Source organism: Scleropages formosus, chromosome 14 (assembly GCF_900964775.1).
Source record: "Scleropages formosus chromosome 14, fSclFor1.1, whole genome shotgun sequence".
NCBI lineage: Eukaryota > Metazoa > Chordata > Actinopteri > Osteoglossiformes > Osteoglossidae > Scleropages > Scleropages formosus.
Window position 1 is genome coordinate 14,003,752 of NC_041819.1, and position 26,911 is coordinate 14,030,662.

General features: G+C 44.3%; 2 protein-coding genes across 3 annotated transcripts in view; one reads left to right on the forward strand and one right to left on the reverse strand.

Moving 5' to 3' along the window:
* LOC108920111 (rho GTPase-activating protein 7) overlaps positions 1 to 11,436 on the forward strand; it is a 40,683-nt gene extending 29,247 nt beyond the window's left edge. For both annotated transcript variants that reach the window (XM_018728632.1, XM_018728633.2), the window contains exons 2-14: positions 714 to 785; positions 878 to 959; positions 1,079 to 1,142; positions 1,275 to 2,557; positions 2,944 to 3,108; positions 4,721 to 4,880; positions 5,159 to 5,357; positions 5,454 to 5,667; positions 7,011 to 7,128; positions 7,638 to 7,838; positions 9,021 to 9,238; positions 9,868 to 10,041; positions 10,519 to 11,436. In XM_018728632.1, coding sequence (XP_018584148.1) covers positions 714 to 785; positions 878 to 959; positions 1,079 to 1,142; positions 1,275 to 2,557; positions 2,944 to 3,108; positions 4,721 to 4,880; positions 5,159 to 5,357; positions 5,454 to 5,667; positions 7,011 to 7,128; positions 7,638 to 7,838; positions 9,021 to 9,238; positions 9,868 to 10,041; positions 10,519 to 10,627 — 3,059 coding nt within the window. In that variant the 3' untranslated portion in view covers positions 10,628 to 11,436. The remainder of the gene's footprint in view (positions 1 to 713; positions 786 to 877; positions 960 to 1,078; positions 1,143 to 1,274; positions 2,558 to 2,943; positions 3,109 to 4,720; positions 4,881 to 5,158; positions 5,358 to 5,453; positions 5,668 to 7,010; positions 7,129 to 7,637; positions 7,839 to 9,020; positions 9,239 to 9,867; positions 10,042 to 10,518) is intronic.
* Positions 11,437 to 14,278: 2,842 nt separating this feature from the next.
* On the reverse strand, positions 14,279 to 26,646 carry rars1 (arginyl-tRNA synthetase 1). Its single transcript, XM_018728625.2, has 15 exons — positions 26,543 to 26,646; positions 25,655 to 25,789; positions 24,676 to 24,915; positions 24,361 to 24,469; positions 24,125 to 24,225; positions 23,915 to 24,036; positions 23,531 to 23,651; positions 23,030 to 23,159; positions 21,212 to 21,316; positions 20,912 to 21,090; positions 20,379 to 20,488; positions 19,816 to 19,921; positions 17,249 to 17,421; positions 16,356 to 16,603; positions 14,279 to 14,619 (listed from the first exon to the last, which is right to left on the reverse strand). The coding sequence occupies exons 1-15, from the start codon at positions 26,585 to 26,587 to the stop codon at positions 14,510 to 14,512; spliced, it is 2,034 nt and encodes a 677-aa protein (XP_018584141.2). The 5' UTR covers positions 26,588 to 26,646; the 3' UTR covers positions 14,279 to 14,509.
* Between the last annotated feature and the right edge of the window lie 265 nt (positions 26,647 to 26,911).

Below are 26,911 nucleotides of genomic sequence, written 5' to 3' on the forward strand. Positions count from 1 at the left end.
TGGTCTGTTTAGGCCCCGAGTTGCATAGCAAAAAAAAAGAGCTCAAAAATGAGAAAGTTAGTTTTGCATCCCTTGAAAAGAGGCTCAAAAAAGCAACAAATGGAGACAGAAAGCACTTTGCATTTCCTTTCGATGTGAGCGCAGCCTGCTACAGTGACCTGGCGGTCACTGAAACATCCATGTTTACATTTCTGAACCATCTGCTCAGTGTAGCCAAAGCCCAGCTGTCGCCTTTTGAACTCTCAAACTATCTGTGGGAAAACTACTACCATCCACGACTTTGGGCTCATGGATCACCAGTTAAAAAAAACAACCATCTGTCCTAAACTTCCTTTTAAAAACAGATCTCTGAAGGTAATTGTAGATGGTATGATTGAATCTGAATGGCAAGATTTAAAAGTGTGGGAGGCAGAAACATGATTGTGAAAGATTGTGGAGTCTCTTTTGTAGCTTCACACACCCACGACGGATATTCAATTAACATTGATTAAGATGGTCTTGTCCAATAAACTCTCGGGAATTGAATAAGCCATCAGAGATAAAAGAAAGCATATTGCTAATGTCCTGTTCTGGACAATTACACATTGCAGAAACATTTATTGAATTTTAGTGACAATGTTCAGCATTGTAAGTGACCAAAAGTCTCAGAATACTGATAGAAATTATTTTAATTATAATAGTTTTCTATTGTTTATTTGTTTTTGTTTTTATAGAGATTGAAGCAAAGGAGGCCTGTGACTGGCTGAAAGCAGCCGGCTTCCCTCAGTATGCACAGTTGTTCAAAGGTAAACGTCTGTGATCAATGGACTTGGTTAACTCTGTAAACCAGTAATAAACAATGGTGCGCTGTAATTTCATTTGCACTGTTTACCTTAAGATTGCCAGTTCCCCATTGACATTGACTGGGTGAAGAGCGATCATGAATTTCTGGATAAGGATGCAATTGATTCTCTCTGCAGGTACGAATATCCCTTGGTAGCATGCTTGTACTGCTAATTAAAAGTGTATTCACTGACATAATCAGAAGATGTGAACAGGCATCACACAGAATTTCACTGTGTTTCCTTTCACTTTTCAGGAGATTGAACACTTTGAACAAATGCGTTGACATAAAGCTGGAGATGAGGCGACCAAGAAGAAGGGTGAGTTCTAACTGAGATATATGGGCTATGAATGGGAATTACTGGAAAAAAGACAGATTCTCAAGGCTAGAGGGTTCATTATTTGCTTGCTTGGTTTCAAAGTAAAGAGCTGTTGTCTGTCATTTGGCCTAGAGTGAAGATTCTGAAGAGGAGGAACCCTGTGCCATTAGCACCAAATGGTCTTTTGAGAGGCGGAACCGGCTCTGGTCTCGTTTGGAACACCTAGAGTTCTTGCCAGGGCCTGATAGCGCTGGTCAGAAAGAATTGGAAGGGGATGCTGCCAAGAGGCACAGCTCCTGTAGCTCAGACAGTGATGGACATGGCCCCAACCGGCTTCCCAATGAGCTGGAGACCAGTAGGAGCTCCTCCTGGGGCTCCTCATTGCACAAACCAGCCTCCCTGGACAGCTCCTTCAGTGGGCCACCATCCCCTGGGGAGATGCCCAGCTTCAGTAGCGAGGAGTGTTTTGCCTCAGAGAAGCCATCCCGGAAGCGGGGGCAGAGCTTGCTGCGGAGGATGGAGAGACTGAGAACTGGTAGCAGCACCCTGAGGACCAGCTCCTGCTGCAAAGCTAGGCCAGCTATTGGAGGCCCAACGCTCCTAGAGGGCCTCAATGAGGAGAGACTGTGCCGCCTCCGCTGTGTGGATGTCTCGGAGCTCCAGGACAAGCCAGAGAGCCAGGCCTCCTCTTCAGCCGCATCCGGCAGTAGCAGCTGCCTTGAGAGCAGCAGCAGCGGCAGCCCATCAGAGAATAACAGTGCAGTCAGCACACCAAGTCCCATCACAAGGGTGCGTGGCAACCGTCAACGAGCCAGAGTCCAAGAACAGAAGCACGAGAATGAGAAGAACCTCCATCAGGGCCTTGTGTTTCATGTCCCACATGAACATAAGCCAGGAACGTTCCCCACAGCCCTTACCCACAGCGTTAACCCCAACTCAGTCAACTGGAGGACAGGAAGTTTCCATGGCTACCGGGCTCGGCTTTGTCGCAGCAGCTCATCCGGAGAACAGGTCTGTAGCCCCCTGGCAGCACTTGATCATCGCGTCAGCATCTACGACAACGTGCCCACACATGCTCCTGATGAGGAAGGGCCAGAGGAGGGTAGAACTGGAGATGTTGAAGATGATGTGTTCTCCGCTCTGGACAATGTCATGGAGCGCATCAATGGCCTCCAACAATTGGTGTCCACCTGGGCAGAGAAACTGTCAGACGAGGGGGACCTGGACTCCGCCAATGACTCTGCCTCCCCATGCCCCTCATCTCCTAAGGACATACACCTGGAAGTCAAGAAGCCAGAGGCTGAGGACCCGGTGGCTTCAGAGAGAAGCACAGAAAATTTTGACAAGGAAACAGATGATTTGGAATCTGCATACAGCAATTACTCTGGTGGACAGTCAACTGTGCACCATAAAAGGTAAAGTTGTGTCGGGTCATTTTAAAAATGGCCTTTTATATCAAGACAGCAGAAGTTATAGAACCTACAGAAACGCACACTGCTGTTATCATTTATGTCCTTAAAAGATGGTTTTGCACAGCTGACACCACTTCTTTAACACTTAGTCCATGTCTACAGATGGGCATTTATCACCTATCTCAAGGGTACAATCAAAGAGCCTTGCAGAGATCTTCAGTTGCAGGTCACTGTTACAGAAAACTCATAAATAATCTCTTAGTTTTGGTGTCATTTTCTCCAACTTTCTACCACAGCATCTTACTGAGACTACCCTATTGTAGTGTACTCACACCCCTGTAGGGCAACTGGGTGAGACCCTCTAATATCCCCTAAACTATATCGCCCAGGTGCCTCCACTGGTCCAGTGAACAAAGCCTCCACCAGGAGTCGCTTGGTGTAGGTTTAGAAGCCCTTTCAGCTGACGACATGAACCTGCTGCAGAAATTCTCTCTTCTGAAGCTCACCAGTCTGATGGACAGGTACTCGCCCACCAGCAAGCAGGGCTGGAACTGGTAAGGACACTGGAAATCCTCCCCACAAACCACCCTTCCCCCTTTCCTTTTCTTGCTGGGATGTCTGAGCTGGCTGCCGTCACTAGGCTCTTCACAAGACAAAACAGGGGATGTTACGCAGACAATAAACAAAGCGGGGCGCCCTTTTGCCGCCAATGCAAGAAAGAGCAGCCTTCATCTAAAAGGCCAGGGGAGATGATTTAGAGGTGCTTATCTTCACTGTGGACAAAACCCCTGCGGCACAGTCCACCCAGTAAGGTAGGAGTTTATAGCTAAGCTGATATTATGGGGAGCCATCAGCAGCTGGCTTTACAGCCTGCACAGACCAACAGGAAAATGATTAGGCTCTGGATCACAGACCGGGCCGTAAAACAGAGGAGCAATTAGGCATGGACAGCGATGTGCCGCCGTGCACCTTCCAAATGAACTTCCCGAAACGTGACCCCAGCATCGATCTGACACAGAACACATCTGCCAACTGGCCTATCTCTGTTTCCGTAGATCACACTAATGAAAAATAAATATTAATGCATATTTATAATTATCCCTATTTTCTCACCTATATCTCAGATGATGTTGTGTGGCCAGCCCATATTGATTCTGCATGACTGAAATACACTGCATTCTTATTAGTAACCATTCATCATTTATGCCATTTTGTATTTATTTCTTTGTCATTTTCAACAAGATGTCAGCAGGCAGCTCAACGCACCTAGGTCTCTGTGGAACAATTAATTTAGTGTTTGACATTATGCATTTGTGTTGCAAAGCAAAGTAAAAATTGGTAAAAGGGGGAAAGGGGGGGGACGTCTAATTGACTTTCCAGGAGCAGAGCAATTGGGCCATTTGTTTTAACAATCATTGGGCTAACCACAAAAGAAATAGGCGTACTGCTGCAGTCTCTCGTCATTGATTGCTCGCCTCAGTATTCATTGGCTCCACCGCTGCCTAAGTGGCCTGATTCAGATAAGTAGCGTCTCGTATTCATTGTAGCCGAACACCTTCCCGCGACTTTGTTCCGTAATGAATATTATCTGAAGCTCTGTGAATCTGCCTACTGCTGAGCCGAGCTGAGAGGATCTTTGCAGATGAGCGGTCGCCTTAAATCATTGCCAGAATGGCCTGAATGTGGGCTTTAATTGAACAGCCTGCTCTGACATTAAGAGTAGAGCCTTTGCATGGAAATTTAAACTTAATGGATGTTAGCGCAATGAGTACCGATGAGATTAACGAGCACCACGCTGTATGAAATGCATCCTATTCTGGTGGAATGGTTAATATCTCAGACCATATATTTGATCATTATTAAACCCGTAAGCCCATGGTTTCCGTAGTTGATTTAAATCCAGGATAATGACAATATGAGAGAGGGTGGCTTTGAAGTCTTTTTTTTTCCTTAGCTGTTCTTTGTTATGGACAGAGAGCAATGGCTGCCCACTGTTCAATACATAAACGGGGTACGTTTTTCTTACTAATTTTCAAGTTCAGAAGACCCTGAAGGCAGAAAAATACTCCACTGTAACAAAGAGGGTACACTTTGATTTAGATGTAATTGCCATTGCACAGATCTTTAATTTAGAGGTTTGGGTGTTCCCCTCCCTCCTTTTTAAAGGATGGTCCCTAAAGGGATGAGGAAATCCAAAGGGATAGAGCAGAAGGAGCTGAGGGTGTTTGGGGTTCCCTTGCTGGTGAGTATGCAGCGTGAGGGATCGCCTCTCCCGCGAAGCATCCTCAAGGCCATCCAGTACCTGAGGACACAGTGCCTGGACCAGGTGAGTCTTCCCACCTGTCTAAAGTGCATGTGCCTGGGCAGTGGAGGAAACTTTTTGAATCTTTGAAGCCTGGTGAAGAGGGCTGGACATTCATTCAGCAGAAGTGTGCTATAATCACCTTCTAGGGCCTGGGAGAGCTTGTTGCACAAGCATTAGTGCAGAACCTGGTTTTATTTATGGTAGAAAATGGCATCTGCTGTCACACAGAGGCATAGACTGCCATCCCTTCAAACCTCAGCTCACGTTCTCTCTTGTCTTGACTTATCCTACCCTCTCAGGTTGGGCTGTTCCGCAAGTCAGGGGTAAAATCTCGAATCCAGTTCCTGCGGGATACAGTGGAGACAGACCCAGAGGGTGTGAGCTATGAGGGGCAATCCGCTTTTGACGTGGCAGATATGATCAAGCAGTTCTTCCGAGACCTCCCAGAGTCCATCTTTTCCAGCAAGCTCTGCGAGACCTTCCTCCACATCTACCAGTGTAAGGAGCACACATAGATTAAAGCACAGTGTAAATAGTAGGCTTCTGTGTCCATCCCACAGGCACCCAGGCTATCTCGATTGTTACCCTTGTCAGATTTCCCCAAGGACCAGCAGTTCATAGCAACCCAGGCGGCCATCTTCCTCCTGCCTGACGAGAACAGGGAGGCTTTGCAGACGCTGCTCCTGTTTCTCAGAGATGTGGTGGACTGCGTGGAGGAGAACCAGATGACACCCACAAACATCGCTGTCTGCCTGGCCCCATCACTGTTCCACCTGAACACTCTGCGAAGGGACAGCACCACTACCAGGTAGCTACAAGCTACATGAGTGCAGCAAGTCACCTCGCTCTGGTTCTGAATGCGCAAAGCTGCACAGCTTCCTGATGCTTAATATCATCCTGACATGAGTTATTTCAGAATCTGTTCCATATTTTACTAGTTTTTATTACACTAAATGTCAGTGTCCTTTTCCACAACAAAGAGGACCTCGCCTGATACAACGCAGCACTAAAGCTTTTTCCTCTTGCTATGTTATGAAGAGCATTTGGGCAGGTTTAGTGCGCAAGTCGCTTATGTAAGAGGACATAATCTTACATGTGGCTTTAATTCTGCACAGATAGATTAATTTTGCACAGGCAAAGATATTCTATCTATAATTAATTTCAGCCAGTTGCCAAAAAAAACTGCAGAGAGAGAGAGTCTTCTGAACAGAGTGAAAATTTGTTCAATTTTTCAAAACATGTATTCTTGTAACTTTGTTTTGAACCGATAAAGAAGTTTGGAGTGTTTTTGGCCTCGCCTTTCTCCAGCTTCAAAGGCAAATCTCCCTGAGCTAACTGTATGAGCCACAGGGTGCTGGAGGGGAAGGGGGTGGCACAGCCACTTATCTACTGGCGGGGGGGACGCCCCGTGATATCGGCACATGGGGCCAGGGACGTGACAGGACAACGAGGTCACGCGGGTGGCAGACAGAAAAAATGTATTCTGGCAACCAGTTCTATGACACTCGGGTGAATCTTGCCCCATGGCAGTAACTGTGCAAACGTCACACTTAGGCATGTAAAGTGGTTTGAATTCCCTTTCGGTAGAGCAGGTGTTGGGGGAGGAGGAAGGGTACAAGCCTTCTCTATAAGGATCATACAGCTCTCAAAGTAGACTGTAGAGAATTGACACCTTTTCAAACTGTCAGAGACAGACCATCTTTTAATTTTTGCTATTAGTTATAGTAAGCAAAAGAAAGCAATGGTAAGCAAGCCTCCCTTATCATGAAAACCATGGAAGTGCTCACCATGAGTCAAATTCAGTTTCAAATTCAACAGCAGCAAAGGAAGATTGATCGAACCTATATTACTATCTTAGCTACTTAGCTAGCATTTATCATTTCCTGTTTTCATAACTCTAGACTAATTGGGGAAAATGTGAGTTACCAAAGTATCTGAAAAGGACAGAGGGGAAAAAGCAGTCAAACATAGTGCCATGACTGCCGTGAGCATGATGAATGATCATTTTCATCTCTGAAACTTCTGGGAATTGGTCTTCATGTCTCCAGTTGCCCCATGAAAACATTAATTTTGTTCATAACTGCAGCTTCTTTTCCATGATCAAAGAAGCATCTGAAACCATCTTTGCTGCTTTATGTTTTGCCCCCCCAGCAAGCACAGTCACAGGAAGTACAGCCTGGGGAGGCCGGACCAGAGGGACCTCAGCGAGAACCTGGCCGCCACTCAAGGCCTGGCTCACATGGTCTCTGAGTGTCCTCGACTCTTCCAGGTACAGGCCACCTCAGTTCCTGCCACTTGATGTTTTACCATGATTCACGAAAGTGACAGAAAAAGTCAACACCTCCAATGAACCTGACCTGCTTCTTTGCGAAGAGAAATTCTGGAACTGACCTTCTGTCAAAATCAATTTCTTCACACCCACAGGTACTGATGTGTCAACCCAAGGATCCTTACACAATGACACAATTACTTCGCTCCTATTAGCTCCATTATGTTAATATTTTTGCCCCTTCTTTTTTACATCATGAATCTGAAGAATGCATATATGTTTTTCTCTGTATTAGGGCAGTGGATATTTTAGTGCAGCACTCTGGAAGAAATGCACTGGCATAAACACCACTGGTTGGTCACTAACTTAGAAGTTAAACCAAGGGAATTAGCTGGAAAGAATACCAGAAAACAAGCAGCCTTCCAGGACTGCTGAGGTTGTTTTTTAAGTGTTCCCTTTTTTGAGATCCAATAATTTCTTTAATATGGCTGACTTTTGCCTATTTCCAGGTGCCAGAGCACTGGATGAAACGGAGCCAAAGGAGACAACATGAGGAGGCCATGCAGCCAGACCATGGCATGGAAAACAAACTGGAGGACAGCGTTCGACTGCAACTCTCCACCCAAAGTGTACTGAGAGAGAACCAGGAGCGCTTCAGGGACTGGGTGCCAAGCTCTGCTTCACACCATGTCGACTTGGCATTTAAGAAGGTAGAGACAAGAACCCTGGGTGCCCAGCTCCTCTGCAACATGATTCTAACTCATGGTTCAAAAAATTAGCTTGAATTGGGAAGCCTTCATAGTGCCTGTTCCAGTGAAATTATACAGCACCTCAACATATAATTTTGTTTCCATGGCAATGACTCGACCTACCAGTTCACATCATGCTTGACAAGGTCAATTACTGTTTAGAGAAAGTTACGCAAATGTCTAGAAGGACAACTGGAGATTAGCTCGGTGCAGTATTCTGACAGAAATCTGTCGCGTGTGCCTGAAAGCAGAAATATCAATTTTAAAAAGTGCTTAAAATGCATGTGCGGTAAATGTGCTAACACATCAGCAGGGAAATGAATAACTCCAGGACACAGTGACACCAACAGTGCAACTGCCGGAATATAATAAAATGCGAGCAAATTACTTCCTTGAGAGGGGGATCTCTTCAAGGAAAAGGTTTAAGGCCTGGAAGTAGCAAAAAGTAATAGAAAACAAGCTTTACATCATTGTCATGGTGATCACATAGAGGTCACCTGCCAAAAGGAGAGTTTGGATGACAGCTTGACCTCTCCAGGAACTGCTTACACAGTACCACCGCTTATGGCTACCTGCCTAAAATTAGTATGTCCTGAGGGTGGGGAGCCAGTTTACCTTGGACCCCCAAAGGTTTATTGTATCTCCTCTACCATAAGAGTGTTGCTCTCCACTCTAGCTGTCTACCTGTTTCCCAGTACTTTTTTTTAATCATACATAAATGATAGTGTTAACATACTGAATCAATCTTAAATGCAAAAAAACAAAACAAAAGAATAAAGTCAAAAGAAACCAATGAAAACAACATAAACAAGCTGACATGGTTTGGATGGTAGAAACAGAAGCATGATCACTAGGATTATGAGGTGAAACTAGCAAACGGGAGCTAATGGTGTTTGAGAACTTAACACAGCACAAGCCAAACGATAACTGAGAAGAAGAACACTTCATGGCTCTGGTCTTGTGCCACTCGTCTGTCGACTGGCGTATAAAATCCAAATTTGGTCGTCATAAGCATGAAGAGACACCTTTTAAGCTAAAGAGCTGGTATTAAATGAAATTCCCTGCAACGTCAAATTCTAGTAAGCTGATATTTATAACATATCTCTGGGTATGACTGTACATGGAATTCCATTGTAACGGCAGGTGGAGGATCAGTACCCCCTCCGCCTGTGGAAGGCCACAGTGGAGGTGGAGGCACCCCAAGATGAGGTCCTGCACCGCGTTCGGATGGAACGCCGTCTCTGGGACCGTGACCTGTTGAGAGAACGAGTGCTGGAGGTGCTGGATGCGGAGTCAGAGGTCTACCAGTATACCCTGCAGGCTTTGGGCTCACGACTTCCAGAAGAGCACCTGTTGTTGAGGTGCACTTTCACTGTCTACTCCTTACCACTAGGAATAGCACTTTGTAAATACGTAACTTGATGACCGTGAGTACCACAATGCAATGCTGTAAAACCTATAAGAGTTCTTGAATATTGCAGTGCCTAGTAAGTAAGTACAGCTCTAGCAGAGAACTGATAGCATAATGGTTAAAGCCACTGCCTTGCAATCAAAATTCCCAGGTTCAAGTTAAACTTCCTGAAGTAGCTTTGAGAATAACACCAGCTAAATGAATAAATACAGCTGTGACTGAAAAAATGAGCATTTGTGAGGAGGCTCATGGAAGTGTTCAACCCATCACTGGTAAATGGCAGTGACAGTTCTAGGAGGGTCCACAAAAATTCCAGTAGTAATCTATTTATTTTCTTCAAAAGGGAGGGAGCCCGAGCAATATTCTTTCCGGGGCTCCAGAATTCCTAGCTATGCCTCTGGTTAACATGATATTAGCAGGTTCGCTAAGGACACCAAAATGGTTTTGCTGTTCAATCTTTAAGATGAACAGTCAGTGTGAAGTACTTACTACCATCTGTGTAAATAGGAAAAATATGTGAGTTATGTAAGTTAATCTCCTTGTCACTACACCCAAATGTAATTCTCATACCTTCCTCAGGACCTGCCAGCATGACCCCACCACTGGTGCTTTTGTCCTCGCCGCTGTTTCCACAAATCACCCGGAAGTACCTGCGGAGGGCATGCAAGTGCAAGTGCTCACCAGTGTCTACCTTGTGGAGTCTCTGGGGCCGAGGAGGACTCGGCTCACACACGTCTGTCGAACAGACACGAGGTGAGCAATGGGCCACCAAAATGGGGAAGGGAAAATTAGTTGTTCACCTGTGCAGTGGACCTCAGAAATCTGGTTGAGGAACCCCAGCCATACCTTGTATTTGTTACATCCAACGCAAACCTCTCAGGGAACCTTGGCTATTCCATGAATTCCACATATATCCCGTATTTGTTCCACCAAAAACAAAATACTTCTTGAGCAGTATCAATAAACCCATGTATTTGTTTCATTCAAGCAAAAAACCTGTCTCTGAGAAAGCCTAACCCTACAGTACATTAGTCCCTTCCCACAACAAGTGGAACTCACTGCTCCATTTGAGGTCTTGATGAGCTCAGCTGGGTATGCTTGTGGTCAAATAGAAAAGTACGCAGTATGGAATGGACAGGGTTCCCTAAGGATTAGGTTTAGAAAACAATGTTTAAGTGATATTTAGGTTTAAAAACAAACCTGATCGCCTGGTGGTATCATCCTACACAGGGGTCGGACGCCGGAGTGGTACAACAAAGTGTGGGGACACTGTTTGACGTCTGAGTTGGTGGCTATCAGAGACTCATTCAAACGGGATGTGGGCAACACAAAAACATGAGTGTCCCGCTGCCACAGCCTCTACCCCACCCAGCACCCACCTCTTCAAACGCAGCACCCGTTCCACCCAGTACCCACCATGTCCTGAGGCAGGATCTCAATCGCCACCGAGGAAGCGGTTGTCTGAAGACACATGTCTTCAGTATGTATTACACACACATTTGCATTGAGGACAAATGGGGATGCAAAGCTGTGCCAAGCATGACAGCCAAAATAATTCATGGAACCTAATATAAAAAGATACAATTTTGCCTGTGGACAAACAGTAACAATTGTTTAAAGAACCATTTTAGAGAAGCCAGTAAGCTGGCATTATCAAGACTGACGGCAGAGACGGTTGGAGTAATGAGATGTCTTTTCCCATTCGGGTTGCTCTTCTAAAGGTAATGTATTGCTGCGGATTGTGAGCTCTCGGGCCTTAATTTTCGCCTTGGAACATTGCTTCTGCAGCAATTCACAGCGCACGCGACATTCAGATCTACCTCTGTGAGGACCAAGAGCAGGGAATATCATATTTTGCACAGAAAAGACTCATTTTGTACAGTGACTCTAAATCTGGACACAGTGACACGTACAGAAGTCAATTTCTGGTTGGAAAACTTGCATCGTACTCTCGCTCATATACAGCACAAACCGTTCATCTTTGTATCAAACATTTATTTCCTATTCAGTGTTTTTTTAAAAAAAAAATGTTTTGCCTGCCAAGCTACCATCTGCATTCTAATTCTAACTCAATATGCCACGTTCTTTGGCAGGACTCCATTATTACAGGTGTTTAATATCAATACCTTGAGCAAGAGGTGCAATAGCCCAACATAAAAATGAATTACTCTTAACAAAAATGTTTTCAGTTGTACATATTTTAAAATACAATCTATATAATTACTTTTTATAACAAATACTTTTAAAATCTGATTATTTAACAGATATAGATATATATATATATATATATAAAATCAAGTGTCATTAACAAAGATTTATTAAAATATACACCAAATGCATGAAGCCTGTTGTCCTTAAATATCTGCATAAGAGATCTAACATGTGCGTATACAAGGTGTCTCTTGACAAGGGTCAGCGAGGTGCCATATCATACCGAGTTCATCACACTGGATTTTTTATGACTTTTTTTGAACACTTTTAAAACAATTACTGTACTGAGAGGCATCTCTGGGACGTAGCGCTGCAGCGAAGGGTTCATGTTCACATCTGGCCAAAGCACTTTGCTCATGTGCGTCTCTATTCTCGGCAAGAGGATACATTCCTCCGACGTTCTTCAAAGCATTCAGATTGTTTAATTATTGATCGGGCAGCGCTCTGAGAACCCCAACTGTACCTACCCTGACACACTTTGTTTACCCAGCACACGACCGCCCGCTTCTCACTCCTGTTTCACCCCCAGGACTGCAGAGACAACGGCACTTTTTAGCCTCCACTCCAGAAGTTAAAGGCCTTAATATTTTAGCATGGCTCTGATACTCAGCAGAGACAAATGCATGTGTGACAAACCTACAGTACAGACAAGCTTTAACAAACAGACAGACCCAAAGCGGGAGGGGGGGGATGTCATTAACCTTGAGGTTTGCCAGGAAATTGTGGCAACAGGATTATACATCTTGATATTCCCAATTTTACTGAGTTTACAGGTCATCGCTCCTCCGCACTTTAAAAGGAATGGAAACGCCTAAGTGTTTGACTTCATCTACATCTTCGGATTGAACGAGGCAGAAACGGACAGCAGCACATTTAATTTTGAGGATGGAATTAATAGCGGTTGCCAAGCGGGTCACCTCTCCACTACACACATCTTTTAGATTCCTGACGCACCCAAAATATCAGAGTGTTAAATTCGTGCCGACCTCGGCTAGGAGACATGTTGGATTTTGTGTAGAACATGAGCCGTACTTAGAGTGCAGGGAAAATGCAGTAATCCTGCGCGGAGATGTGAACACACTGTCAGTTTTTTTACAAACACCGCTTTGCTGAAATGCTCCACAACTCATCATCTCCATTTACTTTAGGCTTCAGATGTGTGCCAAGCTGAATTATATGGCAAATCTCATATTTGTAGAGCATCTAATTCACGGGCCCAGATGATGCAGTCCACAGGATTGCCGAGGTAAGTAAAAAATAACGCATTTTATTAAAGATGCACTGGGTTGCTGAACTGCAGAGGTCCTGGACCTTGTTTCACCTCTGATCAGATCAGGCTGTTCTGGTTAGTTGATGTTAACAGAAACAAGATTTACATGTAAACCTCTTACATGGACTGGTCCAGCTCGTAGCACTGGTGCCTCATAGTTGCTGGGCTGTAGGTCTGAATGTATTTCAACCTTGTGGAGTTTGCATGTTGCCCGGTGTTTACATGTGCTTCCTCCAGGTGCTCTGGTTTGCACCCACAACCCAAAGACATGTACTCTAAATTGCCAGTGCATCTACATGTGTGTGCGCATTGATGTAGACAGGCATCCTGCCCAGGTTGTACCCTCATATCCTATGCTTCCAGAATAGACTCTGGACCATTGCAGCCCTGCTTTATACTATTAGTTAATGATAATGTACATCCATCGATCAGTTATCATTACACTACTACCAGCAAATGGTAAAATTTTCATCAGACACTGTGCAACTGAACAGAATGAAATAACTTTTAAAGAATAAATTACAAGATCAAAGGAACAGAGGACTGACATTTGCTCCTCGCTGCATGTGTGGGATGAGGCTTCTCGTGTGCCAACACAGTCTAACTGGCGAGATGACACAGTCCATTGTGTGGTTTCTAAGAGGTCAAAGCCTTGACACCCTGCCCTCTTGTCACTCAACCGAAACTCCTTTCTCGTTCCATTTTTCAGCAATAGCTCAAACACGACAGTCGGCACGGTAACGTCCGACTCCATTCGCGGTGGCGCGGTAGATGGATTTGCTGAAGTGTGGCAAAGGCAAAAGTTCAAAACTCATTTGGGCCCTTGCCGTTTCTTTTCCCATTTCTAATTTGGTTCCATGGTCCTATAATGCCAATTCAGGGTCCACAGTTAATCATGCAATGAGTAAATAAGCAATGGTCCATTTAGCAACATTAATCTATTAATCATCCTGCTGATTATCAGAGGAGAACACTATTAATCACTGGCATTCGGTTAACCTTGGCTTCATTACAAATAATCAGAGAGAAGCCACAGTTATCATTAAATTAAAGAGGCCCTTTTCCCATGAGTGTACCTCAGAACTTTCTCCCAAAAAAGCTGTGGCTTTTGTTGCAAAATAAAACTAAAATATTCTGCAAATTTAACTGAAGCATTAATATTTTAAAAACAATTAAAACTATCACTGCATATTAAGGCTAAAAGTCCAGTTTAAAACCTCATTCTGCAGTGTACAGAATGCACCTGGCAGCCTAGGGGTTTGAGCTACTGATGTTGCCCTCAGATCTCACAGTTGTAAGTTCAAATCCCACTTACTGCTATAGTGCCCTTGAGCAAGATATTGTTGAGCTATATAAATGGGTCAATTGTTGTAAGCTGATGTGGCAAAAAGCACCAGCTAAATGAATAAATGAAGGATAGACTGCTTCCCTTTCAGCCATAAGCCACAAGTTACTGTTTTTCCCACACTTTCTTGCCCTTACATCAGAGAACACTTAGGGCCCTAAACTTCAGCTAAGCCCCAAGCATGAACCATGAAGTCTGACATGTAAAAAGGAGACACAGGGAGCATTTTCCCCAGTATCTCACAGTTCCAAACCAACCTGAGACATTTACACGGGAATGAGAATGTCAGAGCCACACTCTTATGGTCAAATTCCCCTTTTATTTGATTAACGGTAAATTACAAAGAGTGGCAGTGGGAGGGAGCAGCACAGGGAGGATAAAAGGCATCTGTACGCTCACATCTTCTGGACGGGTGTAATGCCCAGTATGTCGAAACCTTTGGCCATGATGGCTGCCGTCGCTTCACACAGCAACAGCCTCCACATGTTGACCTTGACAACTTCTCCTAGACAGAAGAAACAGCAGCAGGGCACAACTTTCGTAAAGAAGGAAATTAATGCAAAAACCCTTCAGAGGATGTCTAAAAACTCTTCAGTATGTGCTTAATTATGGGCCACAGGCAGCCCAGTGGTTCAACCCTGAAGGCTGTCAGTTCAAACCCCCACTTCTTGTAACTGCAGTAGTACCCTTGAAGGTACTTGCCCTCAATTTTTCCCGTAAAAATATTCAGCTGTATAAGTGGCTAAGAAAGTACAATGCTGAGGACAATTAACAAAAGCAACTAGAACAATAATGTGCCAAAGCAACTTCTCACATTTTTTGTGAAAATATTCAGGTTAAGCACTGTGTTAAAACAACATGGACCATCTTGGGATTTGAGCACGTAACCTAAAGTCAAGGATCCGTCTGGATGCACTTTACTGCCTGCTGACCTCCCGATGGGGGTCCCCAAGCAGCCTTGGTATGATTTTGTTAGAGTACAGAACCTTTTCAGTGTATAGTTATTAATAACTCATTATCAAGATAAAGGCCCCAGAAATACTGCTACACCTTGAAACGCGATTTGAACGAGGGCCAGCAAAAACAGCACGCTGTTCACAGAAGGGAAAAGGCTTATTGTCTCAATGATTCATCCGTGGTTGTACAAGCCCGTACACCACATATTTCAGAAGCTTGTACTTATATAAAAAATAAAAAAAAAAAACTCAAAATATGGCCAAGACAGGGCACATACTGTAACTGTTAAGACATTAAGACTGTAACAGCCTTAAAATATCTGCTGATATACAACCATGACAACCTTTACAATAAAAGTCAATTATCACCCCTTCTCTTCTTCTTACCTGCTATAACAAAAAGAAAATAATTGTTAAACAATAAAATTGTTTTTGTATTTATGGTGTTGGGCCTAAATAATTTAGAATACCGATGGAAACTTCAGTATCATGCTGGAATTTTATAGTCTTGTAATACACTTAAAGTACTTAATCTACTTCTGTGGTTAATGTAGCCTATAATTCACTGAACGAGGCACAGAGGCTTGCCTCCTTGCAAAACCCATAAATGGCTTTTTTTCTCCCCATTTTGGGAGGGGGGGAGGGGGACACTGCTCTACAAGAGTAAGTAGTAACAGATGGAAATATTAAAAAAAAAAACAGGAGGACATCTAACCCAAATATCTATTATAGGAAGGTCACTACGGTCATTTTGCTGTGAATAAATACGTAAACAGTCATGTATGTATGTTTATGATGCTGTGACAACAAAGGACATTTGGGGAAGGACGAATTGGTAGTACAGCTGCCCAGAATGTCCATGTTTCTTTAAGGGCCTGTGGGGCTGTAGTGTTTCAGAGTTTAGGGGGTAGAGAGACTGGGCTGTGCAACCAGATTTTGGATACTGCAGATCAATCAATAATTGAAAAATAGAAGAGCAGAGTCATGCAGCACATATACTGGTCAGCCTGCAGAAAATGCTACTTAAAACAGTACATAATCAAGAATAAGCATAAGTCAAAGTATTAAGACTCATGGAACACAAATGTAATCAATGTAATTTGTGATGTAATTTGAAAACAACTAAAGCAATTGCAAAATAACAGAAAGGTAATTGTAAAATTGCAATGTGACTAATGTAATCATAAAGTAATTGTAAAATAATTGTTGCAAAACGGCTTAGCATGTTACCGCATATGTTGGCCACTCATAGTCAAGGCAGTGCCAAGGCACTCGGGGAGCCCACCTGTCTGCCGGTCCTTCTCTACACAGTAGCAGCTGTCGTAGAACTCTGTGAAGGTGGTAGCCAGCTCGTATAGGTAGTCGCACAGCGTGTGCAGCAGCAGATCATCCAGGATCTTTTGCAGGATCTCCGGGAAGCGCAAAATGCACTTTCCCAGCTTCCACTCCTTCTCATGGTCTAGCAGCACCTCAGTGCTCTGGGCCGCCTCACGTAGGGTTGCTTCTTCGATGTTGGCCAGGCGGGCAATGGATCTGCAAAGGACAGTGCAGCTACCGTTGAGACTTATCTGTTACATCACTGATGGCTTTGCTTAAGGTAGCTTACAATGACAGGTTTGGACAACATGGCACTATGAGCTGAGGCACCATGTGGAGCGCCACGGGAAAAACCACTGGAACATTACAGGAAAAGCACTCGCCATGTGAAAGCATGGAGGCCGACACTAAGTAATGATCAGAAGGCCACCACCCGGGAGAAGCTGTGAGTGATGGTGTGTTTTCTAGGCCTGGGAATCGATGGAGCGAAGCGCTCTCACAGGAGGTGTTTGCAGGGCCCCATCTGCCTCTTACCTTCAGAAGTGCCCTCGATGGCAGAGCAGGCGGTAAGCAATCACCCCCCCAGCTTGGGGTCACTGCCCAGACGCAAAAGCAAAGCCAGAAAGAACCACAGCCCACTGCCAGTGCTATCGACCGTGAGGCCCCAATCCGCTAAGAAACACCCTTTGCCTTTGCCTGTCCAGGCTTATGGGTGGCTGAGGGGAGAAAATCAATTTTGGCTGGGAGCAAGGCAATTCTCCCAACCACCCCCACACCAAAAGACCCCTAGCAGGGCACAAACTCATTCCAAAAGGGAGCTGCCCCATTTCTCACATTATCCCCATCCCACCACCAGCTCACCTGATACGGGTAAAAGCGTACAGCAGGTATGCTGCGGTGTTGCCCCTGTCATCCAGCATCTTATCAAAGGAGAAGACATAGTCGTTGATGCGGTTGTGAGACAGGTCGGCGTACTTGATGCAGCCGAAGGCCACTGACCGCTGAGCTTTCGTGAGCTCTTCAGCTGTCAAGAACTGCGGGAAGAACCAGCAGAAAGAAGATTTAGCAGATGCTTTTCTCCAAAGTGACTATGTAGCGTTTAGCAAATACTTTTAGTTGGACACACTACAATAAACCCCCACCAATCGTTCACCTATCTATCCCAGAGCAATGTAACACTCGTTCACTCACTCATACACTAAGTGTAATTCAGAATCACCAGCTCATCTGAAACATGTCTTTGGGCTATGTGAAGAAACCAGAGCACCCACAGGAAACACAGAGAGAACATGAAAACTCCACACAGATTCAGTGGGGATCAAACCTATGTCCAAGCACAGCATCAAAGCACTGTGAGACAAGTCCACTGCACCACTCATACATTCATCATCTACTAGTATACATCACAAAACCACACTCCAATGTAAGCTCAGTCTAAAAAGAATCAACAGGTGTGTGTGTGGGGGTGTAAAAATTACAGGAAAAGTGAACAAAACAGGTAGTTAGCAGCAGGTACTAATAACCACAATTTCTCACTTGAACAACCACAAAAAAGCAGGACACAGACTCATTTAAATATCCTGTACACATATGTACACACACACACACACACACACACACACACACACACACACCAGCCTAGAAAGATGCTCAGTCACATAACCATGAGTCTACCAGCATAATGGAAAAACAGTTTTAACCCATAACTGGCTTTGATTATTAAGATTAGCTAGTACCAATATTTCTCCTTTTTGTTCACTTGCTCTAAAACTGTATATCACCTCATTGACTATTGAAATAAATAAAATAAATTTGACAATATCAGCCATTTTTCTCCCTGTTGTATTTATTAATGCTTATGATTGGATAGATTAGTTGTTGTTTCCAGCCATCCGTGAGATCCCCATTGGAATGCAATTTGGACCGGCCCATTTTTCATTTTTGTGGAGGATGCAAACCAGGTGGAACATTCGGGCCGTCCGCCAACCCTGCAGTCGCCCTCTCTGAGGGAAGGAGATAATGTCTAAGTACTGTAACCAAAAATAAATATATATATATATACACACACACACACACCTCAAAAATATTTTTTTTTTAGCGGCATCAGAAGTGGCTTCTTCTAATGGTGTTCGTTAAACTGATTACACCACGAGGAAGGACTCCGATTCCACGGCTACTAACTTTCCTGCATAATTTAATGCAGCACGTATAAGTTTCGATATCCTCGACAATGATGGGCTTAGCGAAATGTATTAGCTGCCCTGCTTATGGGGCTCCGCTTGGCTTCGCAGACGCAAACAAGTAATGGGATCACAAAGCACCACAACAATTCCGGCAGACGAGTCGGGATGGCCCCACTCCGGATGGGGCTAATCCCCTCCACATCCTAAAGCCTCCGAAAGAAAGACAGCTTACAGAGACCTGCCGTAAGCAGCAGGCATCACCAAGAGCCTTCTCAACTGCCATCATCTTCACCTACATCTCAAACAACACACAGATGCATCTGGAACAGCCAACACCCAGGTCTCATACGTAGGAACCACATACCAAGAGGATGAAGCCACACCCATTTTCCCAAACTCACTAACATGACTCACTAATAAGGACATACTTTATTAATAAAGTACTTTTTATTATCTGCTACCAAACATCTTGGGAGAGGCAGTAGGTGCTTGCATATTAACAGGAACAAATAATAACCTTAAAAAACAGCTTAACGCCAGGACTTTTTCCACAATTTTGACACTGCTGAAGGTGCACCTGACAGAGTTTGAATCATTTTTGCTCTTTTTGCAGCCTGACACCAGTCTCCAAAAAACAGAAAACAACACAAACGGGAGAAGTCTTGCCACCAGCAGTCAGAGAGAACCTCCTCTATGAGGTTGACGCTCGTCTTTTCAAACAAAAGCAAACAAAGTTTAAATTGGGCCCGGTGTGTAACGCCAGCCGGCAATGTTTGTCACTCAGCAGGCAATTGTCGGTATGAAGAATCAAAGAATTGGTCACGTTCGTCATGCAAGGCAAACGAGAAGGATTAAACACACGCAAATGGATCAACAGCACCACCTAGCTCTGGTGCTGATCACTGCACAAAATTACATTTCCCTCCAAATTGCATTTCCCTGGGAAAATTCTGGAGGTAACAACTTACTTCCACATTTACACAAAGAAAATTTGAAGAAAAAAGGAGCAAACAAAGTGCTGTTTGGGTATAAAATACACCAAAGCAAATCACTGAGGGGAAACGATTGCTCAGATACCAAAGTCTAATCCTCCTGGATATTTCTCCCTTGGCTCTAATCTTCTCCTCCTTCCTGCTTGTCAAACCTGAGAGCGAATGATTTGGCCACAGCTGTATCACAAACTACAGGAGGATGTTTCATTTACAGAGCTGTCAGCAGTGACTACTCACCCCCCCAATCACTGACCTTGTCCCTCTCCTTCTCAATCAGCTTGTCCATGGATCTCTTCAGACCTTCCTCCAGAAGGTCCACCAGCCTCACAGTGTCACCTGAACGGGTCTTGAACTTTTTCCTGCGGGACAACCAATGTTCATTAGCAAATCAATCAACTGGGGCAAAGACGCGGAAAGACACAAAAGCACATCTGATAATGGCGGATATAAGCTGCCCAGGAATTTGAGTAGATATGAATTACGACATGTCCTCCCCAATGCGCTCTGAATTGTGTTGCGCCCCGCATTGTGTAACAAATTCCCACCTTCTATGAATAATCACAAAGATCCTCTATCCCTCCAATTAATTTCCCACTGTTCCACCCCTTCACAATGCTGTCAGCTTTAAGACGTCAGCAGGGATATACCTAAGCAGTCTTGAACACTCCTTTGAGAAACAATGCTAAACTTTTTGTCCTCATTGGGACTCCAAGGAGCCAAAACCAGTGTACCAACAAAGCAAGCCTCAGAGACACAGTCACCATCACCGCACCATCACCCAGGGCTCAGGAGGGGTGCAACTCGACAGCAACTCACTTGTCCTCGCCAAGAACTACTCCAAAGCCAGCATGCTCCACCCGGGTCTCTGCAGGGTTGTACCAGCCAATCATCTGGCCAGCTGCAAAGATGAGCTGGAAGTGTCCGCTCTGGGAAGATAAACACAGACAGGGCTGCATTGCAAAACGAGTAGCACAACTCAGACCACAGGACAGGGCTCTTTTAGTGATGATTTCAGAGCAGATTTCACCCTAAACGTAAAAACACAATTAAGACCCCTTGATGATGGCTTGATCCCTAATGATTTTGACAGTGCTGATTCACTCAAAGCAAAAACAATTGTTTAGAGCTGCAAAGCCAAACTTAGCAGATGGCATCATGCCACACTGACTGAGCTTGTTCAATGTGGAATAGAAACTGGGCCCAGAGCACATGGAGTTTCACTCTGTTTGCAGAACCAAGTGAAATACTAACAATTCAAGCAGCCAAACAATACCACTGGCTCTTCCTTCTTTTTCCACAGTTATTCATGATAAACAGTGTTATGTGCTGCTGCCGCCACCAGCTCCCACCTGGCCGCTGTCTGTCACATAAATCATGATGTCCGCCTTTTCTTCAAAAAGCCTCTGCTTCAGAGCGGCTAAGTCCGACGTGTCGTATGTGTACCCGCCATCTGACTTCACCACTGTCAGGGGGATGGAATGCCCTGGCGGAAAAACTATTTTACGTCCCTCGTCGAGCTGCACGAGTCCTGCCGATTTGAAAGGGTGAGTGAGACTAGTGAGGCAACACCACTCCCTACTGGCACTGGAAAGAAATGCAAGCATAGACACCAGTTTCAGGAAAGAGAAAAAAAGAGAAAAAAAAAAGACCTTTCTCTTCAAATTCCTTCACAACATCTGTCATCATATCCTGGTAGTGAGACTCCCCTCGTTCAATTATCTCAATGTCCAAAGCATCGTACACCTTCTGGAATTCTGGCAAAAGATAAAAAATGGAAAAACAAAAATAAAAGTTAATGTATTTTTTAATAAAAGAAAATCTTTTCATGGAGTCAAACAAAATGGAAAACAGAAGACCAGTGTCTACAATCAGTCACTACTTGCCCTTCCTCTCATTGCAAGTCACTTTTCAAAGTGTATAACAGGTAATAAATTCAATACTCTAAAATATAGATCTGTCAGTGGAAGCATTTCTCCCAAGAAGTTACCTTCATTAGAACTCCAGAGGAAAAGCTTACTTGTCATGTCATGTCATTGTCCAAACCGCTTGTCCCACACGGGGTCGCAGGGGACCACAGCCCAACCTGGCAACACCACATTCAGGTGTCCCAAATGAGTTCATTTACAGCGATGCATAACGGCAATGTACAGCTCAAAGCAAGCAAAAGTGCATTTCACCAACAGCCAAGAGATGTAGATGCCGATAAAATTCTCAAACAGCAGTCGCTTAGTCTAACACTGGTGGGCCGTGGACTTACAACGGGGTTCAGTTCCAATGACCTCTTAGTAAGTCTACTTTGTCATAAGCTGAAAATCCCTTATATTGTACTATATAAACCATAAGGACATAAACAACATTCATGAATGCTACATTGTATAATAGGACTTTGTTATATTTTCTGGATTCACACATTATTCACATTAAAATACAAATACAGAATAATATACAGTACAGTATACGTTCATGTTGCACTTTAACTTTCATTTCTAAATCTGTTTTCTTTCGCTTTTTCTTTTCTGTACCACCAGCATACTCATGTTCTCACTAAGATTTTAAATAAGTAACTTGAATGGAATCAAAAATGAAACTTTCTGTAAATAAAATATTTTTGTAAATAAAACAGAGGGAGTGCGATAGCGCAGCGGGTTTGGTCAAGGCCTGCTCTCTGGTGGGTCTGGGGTTTGAGTCTGGCTTGGGATACCTTGTGACGGACTGGCGTCCTGTCCGGGGTGCGTCCCCTTCCCCTTCAGCCTTGCACCCTGTGTCGCCAGGTTCGGCTCTGGCTCGCTGCGACCCCGGTCGGGACAAGCGGTTTCAGACCGTGTGTGTGTGTGTGTGTGTGTGTGTGTGTGTGTAAAACTCAAAGGCTGACAGACACAATAACTGAGTCAATAAGAAATGGTACGTTGCAGCAGCACAGCCAGTCAGTGTTATTGTACAATAGATGTAGCAATCGTGGTTAGAAGTTGCAACACATCAGCCCCAGAAGATAGTATAAGGTTGATGTGGCAATCTAGACATACGATGGCTGTCCCAAGTTGCACAGGTCTACTTGCACCACCATTTAACCACCATGCACTACAAGAGTAGCAGAGCATAGAACCGATAAGAGTACTTGAGTATTGAGACTCTTCTTGAATGTTGAGAGGGATTTCGGCAGTTTTGAGGGACAGAGGGAGATTATTTCACCGTAGTAGCGAGAACCTTTGATTTTGCATCTCTTCAGCATGGGACCACCAAGCAGCACAAACCAGTTCTATACACAGACTTACAAGAAAGAAGTGCATGCTGGGTTATGTATAACAGTATCAACCACAGCGAAACTGCTGCAATGACCCTGCATGTACTTATTAAAATAGGGCAAATGCCTCTTGTGCTCCCAAACACTTGTGACTTTGCAGAGCTCACTGAACAGTAGCCTACAAACGTCCTATGAACCCGCCTGGGTCACGCACAGGAACACTCACCGTTCCTAGACACGTCACAGATGAGCTTCCAGGCCTTAATGAACTCTGGTTCCTTGCTCTGCAGTTTCACCACACACTGATAGGCCCTCTTCTTGAAATCCTCCTCACTGTCAAACCGTTTCTTGGACTCCTATGCGCAACAAGGAGAAAAACAGACACAGTGAGCAAATGCAAGACCGTTCACCCCACTGTAAAACAGCCTGAAGTCTCATGTAAGATCCCAAAACAGAGGGGTACTAGGCTATTTCAACATTGCAAAAGTGCACTGTACCACCAGCAGTTCTCCAGGTAAGAGATTCTCCACATGAATGACAGGTAAATGCAAAACCTGATTTAAACACCGTTCTCCTTCAGAGTGCAGAGAGACCTTTTTTTGTTTAAGTTTTAAAGTTTAAAAAAAAAAAAAAAAAAAACAGTAATGTCAAACAATAATGTCTGTCAGTTGCCTGTGTCACCAGGCTGGGGGCAGGGGGTGGAGTGGCACAGGCATCAACCAGTCACCTTGTAGAAGGCCTGCAGATCCCCAATGGGAGGAGACACTGTCAGATAATTGGGGAACTTGTCCTGCAGGTGGGCAATGAGCATCCCAAATTGGGTCCCCCAGTCTCCCACATGGTTGAGCCTATGACACACACACAGACACATACAGTGATGCAGCTCATCCTGTACTCTGTACAAGTGTTGTCCGTGAGATAAGAGAATCACAGAAAAAGTACCACGGTAGACTGGGGGAGCAGGAAGAGTAGTTGTTGAGGAACACCAGTTCAACTTATTACATTATATCATATACTAACAATTGGACTTTTTGTGCCATGTGATATATCCCATGCACTTCTCTAGCTCTGTGTTTAAAAGGGGCGGCATTGAGCAGTCCTGCTTACTGACCTCAGCACGTCATATCCCAGGAATTCAAAGAGTCTACACATGCTGTCTCCAATGATGGTGGAGCGAAGGTGACCCACATGCATTTCTTTGGCAATGTTGGGGGACGAGAAGTCTACGATCACCTATAAATAACACCCATTAAGTGGTTTTCAATGTTTCCAATTCAAACAGTAAACAAGCAAAAAAAGACAAAACAAACTTCCGATTTACCTTTTTCTTCATTTCTAACGGTGGAGGCTGAACACCATTGACAAGCACCGTTGTCAACAATTTCGACACAAAGGCCTTCTTCAGGTGAATGTTGATAAACCCTTAAATGAAATGCTCTTTCAAATAAAAAGTTTTTTGTATGTAACCATTAAAGAACAACTGCAGGATAAAACTTGCATTTCCATGAAGCACCAGGTGACAGCATGGTGGCCATTTTTAAGTCAATGAAAACATACCTGGTCCAGCAATTTCTGCCTTCTCAATCAAATCATTGAATGGAATGTTCTCAACAATCTTCTCTGCGATCTCTCTGGGGCTGACTTTCTGCCCGTTTGCCTTCATCATCTGCAAAAAGCACATTGTACAGGTTCCCTCATAACTACACACACTAATGGAAACTTTATAAATCCACCTGAAACTGATATCCTCTCGTTACTGCTTTGTGAAATGCATATACAGAAGAAAAATTAAAAGGAGGCTACAACTCAGTCAAAACCTTAGGGAAACTACAGAAGGGTTGACATTGTTCATTCTGAGCCTCACCCCCTCACCTGGGCCATCGCCATGGCACTGTTGCACTGGTAGTCACCAAATCTGCCCTGCTGGCTGGGAGCCACAGACAGAGGGGGGTTCTGAAGGTCAGGAAATGCCATCCGGATGGCATCTCCGAAGAGCTTCTGCAGATGCTGGTTGATGTTCAGCATATTCTTGTTGAACTGGTTGCTCTGCTTCAGATGTTGGCTGATATTTTTCGTGTTCTTGACGCACTTCTTGTTCTCATCCTGCAGGCTCTGTCAGGTCAGACAAACACACGAACACGCATCGTTCAGTCATAGAGCATACACTTTTTACCCCAAAGCTTACATTAATAATTGCAGGTCCGCAAACAAAGTAAAAGCTCAGTTAAGTCAGAAAAATAAAAATTATTTATATAAAGGGTAATGTGAGTTTATAATACACTCCTACATAAGACAGGAGAACCAGTCTTTAAAACAATCCTGCCGACATTAATATACTAATTATCAAAACACTACTGTTAATGGAATTCCAATGAACAATCTGGGTCCCCTTCCTGCTGTTGTACCTTTGAACTAGGTATTTAACCTTAACTGATGTAGTAAAAATTAATCAGCTGTACAAGTGGGTGAATAATTGCAAGTATCTTAGCACTGTAAATTGCTTTGGAGAGTAATAATAATAATCTGAAGTCTTCTTCCTTTCTGGTAGAAAAGTGTATCTTTATTCTTCAGTGTCATTGCTACTCCTCCTATATGAAGGATTAGGGATTATAATTATTGATTCTTGAAAATTCTGGTGGTTATGTGACATTTTCTTTAAATACCTAGTGGTGTAAAAATGGCAAAATACGAATTATAATGTAACTAGGTGGCAAGGTGACAGGACTTTGCTTGGACCAGGACCACAACTGGACCACCCAGCAGACCAGCTGCAAAACTTCCTTTTCAGCAACGTTCCTCCGTACGTGACACTAACTAAGGGAAGGACCAGGAGGACAGGACCAACACTCACTCGCTTCAGGATGTTCAGGCGGTACTTCAGCCTCGCGTTTTCCTCCCTCAGCTCTGCCAGCTGCGACGAGATGCCCAGGTTCTCGGGATTCTTCAGCTTCTCGATTTCCTCCGAGAGAGACTTTATTTCTCTTTCCTGAATGAAAGGAGACTGATGAGACTGTTCGCACTAGCGTGATTTTTACTGCATCGGTTCAGAAAGTACCTACATCATGACTGGTAGAGGCTACAGCACCTTGGATACCACCTCACTTCATCCCAGGCCTCCTCTTGTCTAAACAGGCTTGCTTGCTTATTAAATTAATAATAAATAAATCTCTTTTTTGTCTACACGTTTGTCACTGTATATGTTCACATCATGTCTTCTGTATATTGCATGGTGCTGTAACGGAGTGTAAGTTTTCTCTCGAAGACGAAGTGATTCGTTGATTCTTTCAGCACAGCAGCTGGGGATGACCCGGATGTACCTACATCTGAAGCAAAAGTGAAAGCTTTTTTGTAAAGTCAGTGATAGTAAGTATTATTAGTTACAGGCCAGGGGTTTGCCTTGGAGATGTGTTGTGCCCAGCTGGCAGCTGCTGGGACTCACTACAACGAGACGAACCCTCTGAAACAAGAACTTTACTTTAATTAGGACCCTTTACTATTTACTTTCTTTCCGCGTCGCTGTTTTAAACGTTAAACTAGCCCTGGCTGGGTGCGCCGGCTTTTCAGCCTGAAGTGAAAAGCGAAACGGAAACGCGTCGCCAGTCAGTCTCAAGTTACATCAGCCAGCTGACGGCCTGACCAACGACGGAACATCTAACGAAATTCACTTTTTACTCAACGTTCTGTATTACAACTATTATACTTCGGATTTTCCACAAAGCGGGTTTGCCGCGGTGCTGACCTGTTTCTGAAAACGGGTCGTGTACGCGTCCACCGGATCGTCCATTTCACTCCTCAGAATAAGAATAGCCCCGAGTACAACGTGTGCAGCCGGTTCCCCCAACTTCCGGAACCGGAAACTCAGCTTGAGACCGCGAGAGAGGCGCGTTTTCACTGCGGGACTTTTTACGTCTCCCCCTGCTGGTGGGCTGCAGAGCTGCAGAATAACGTCTTTCCAGAGCACAGGCTTCCCTCGCAAAACGAGCGCCATTCGTTCGAGAAAACGGTCATGATGAGATATTGGCTCAGTTTTGGCTGCCTACTCATTCTGAGAATTACTGTAGAAATAACTCTTGAAAGGGGGGGGGAAAAAACAAAGTGCGTTTGACCG

Excerpts from the sequence above, each read along its gene's own strand:
- rars1 (XM_018728625.2), bottom strand. The coding sequence starts at position 26,587 with ATGGACGATCCGGTGGACGCGTACACGACCCGTTTTCAGAAACAG. Across the intron at positions 24,037-24,124 it reads CGTTAGAAATGAAGAAAAAG|GTGATCGTAGACTTCTCGTC; the intron begins GTAAATCGGAAG and ends TGTTATTTATAG. Across the intron at positions 17,422-19,815 it reads TTGAGAAGGAGAGGGACAAG|TTCTTGACAGCTGAAGAGCT; the intron begins GTCAGTGATTGG and ends TTCTTCCCGCAG.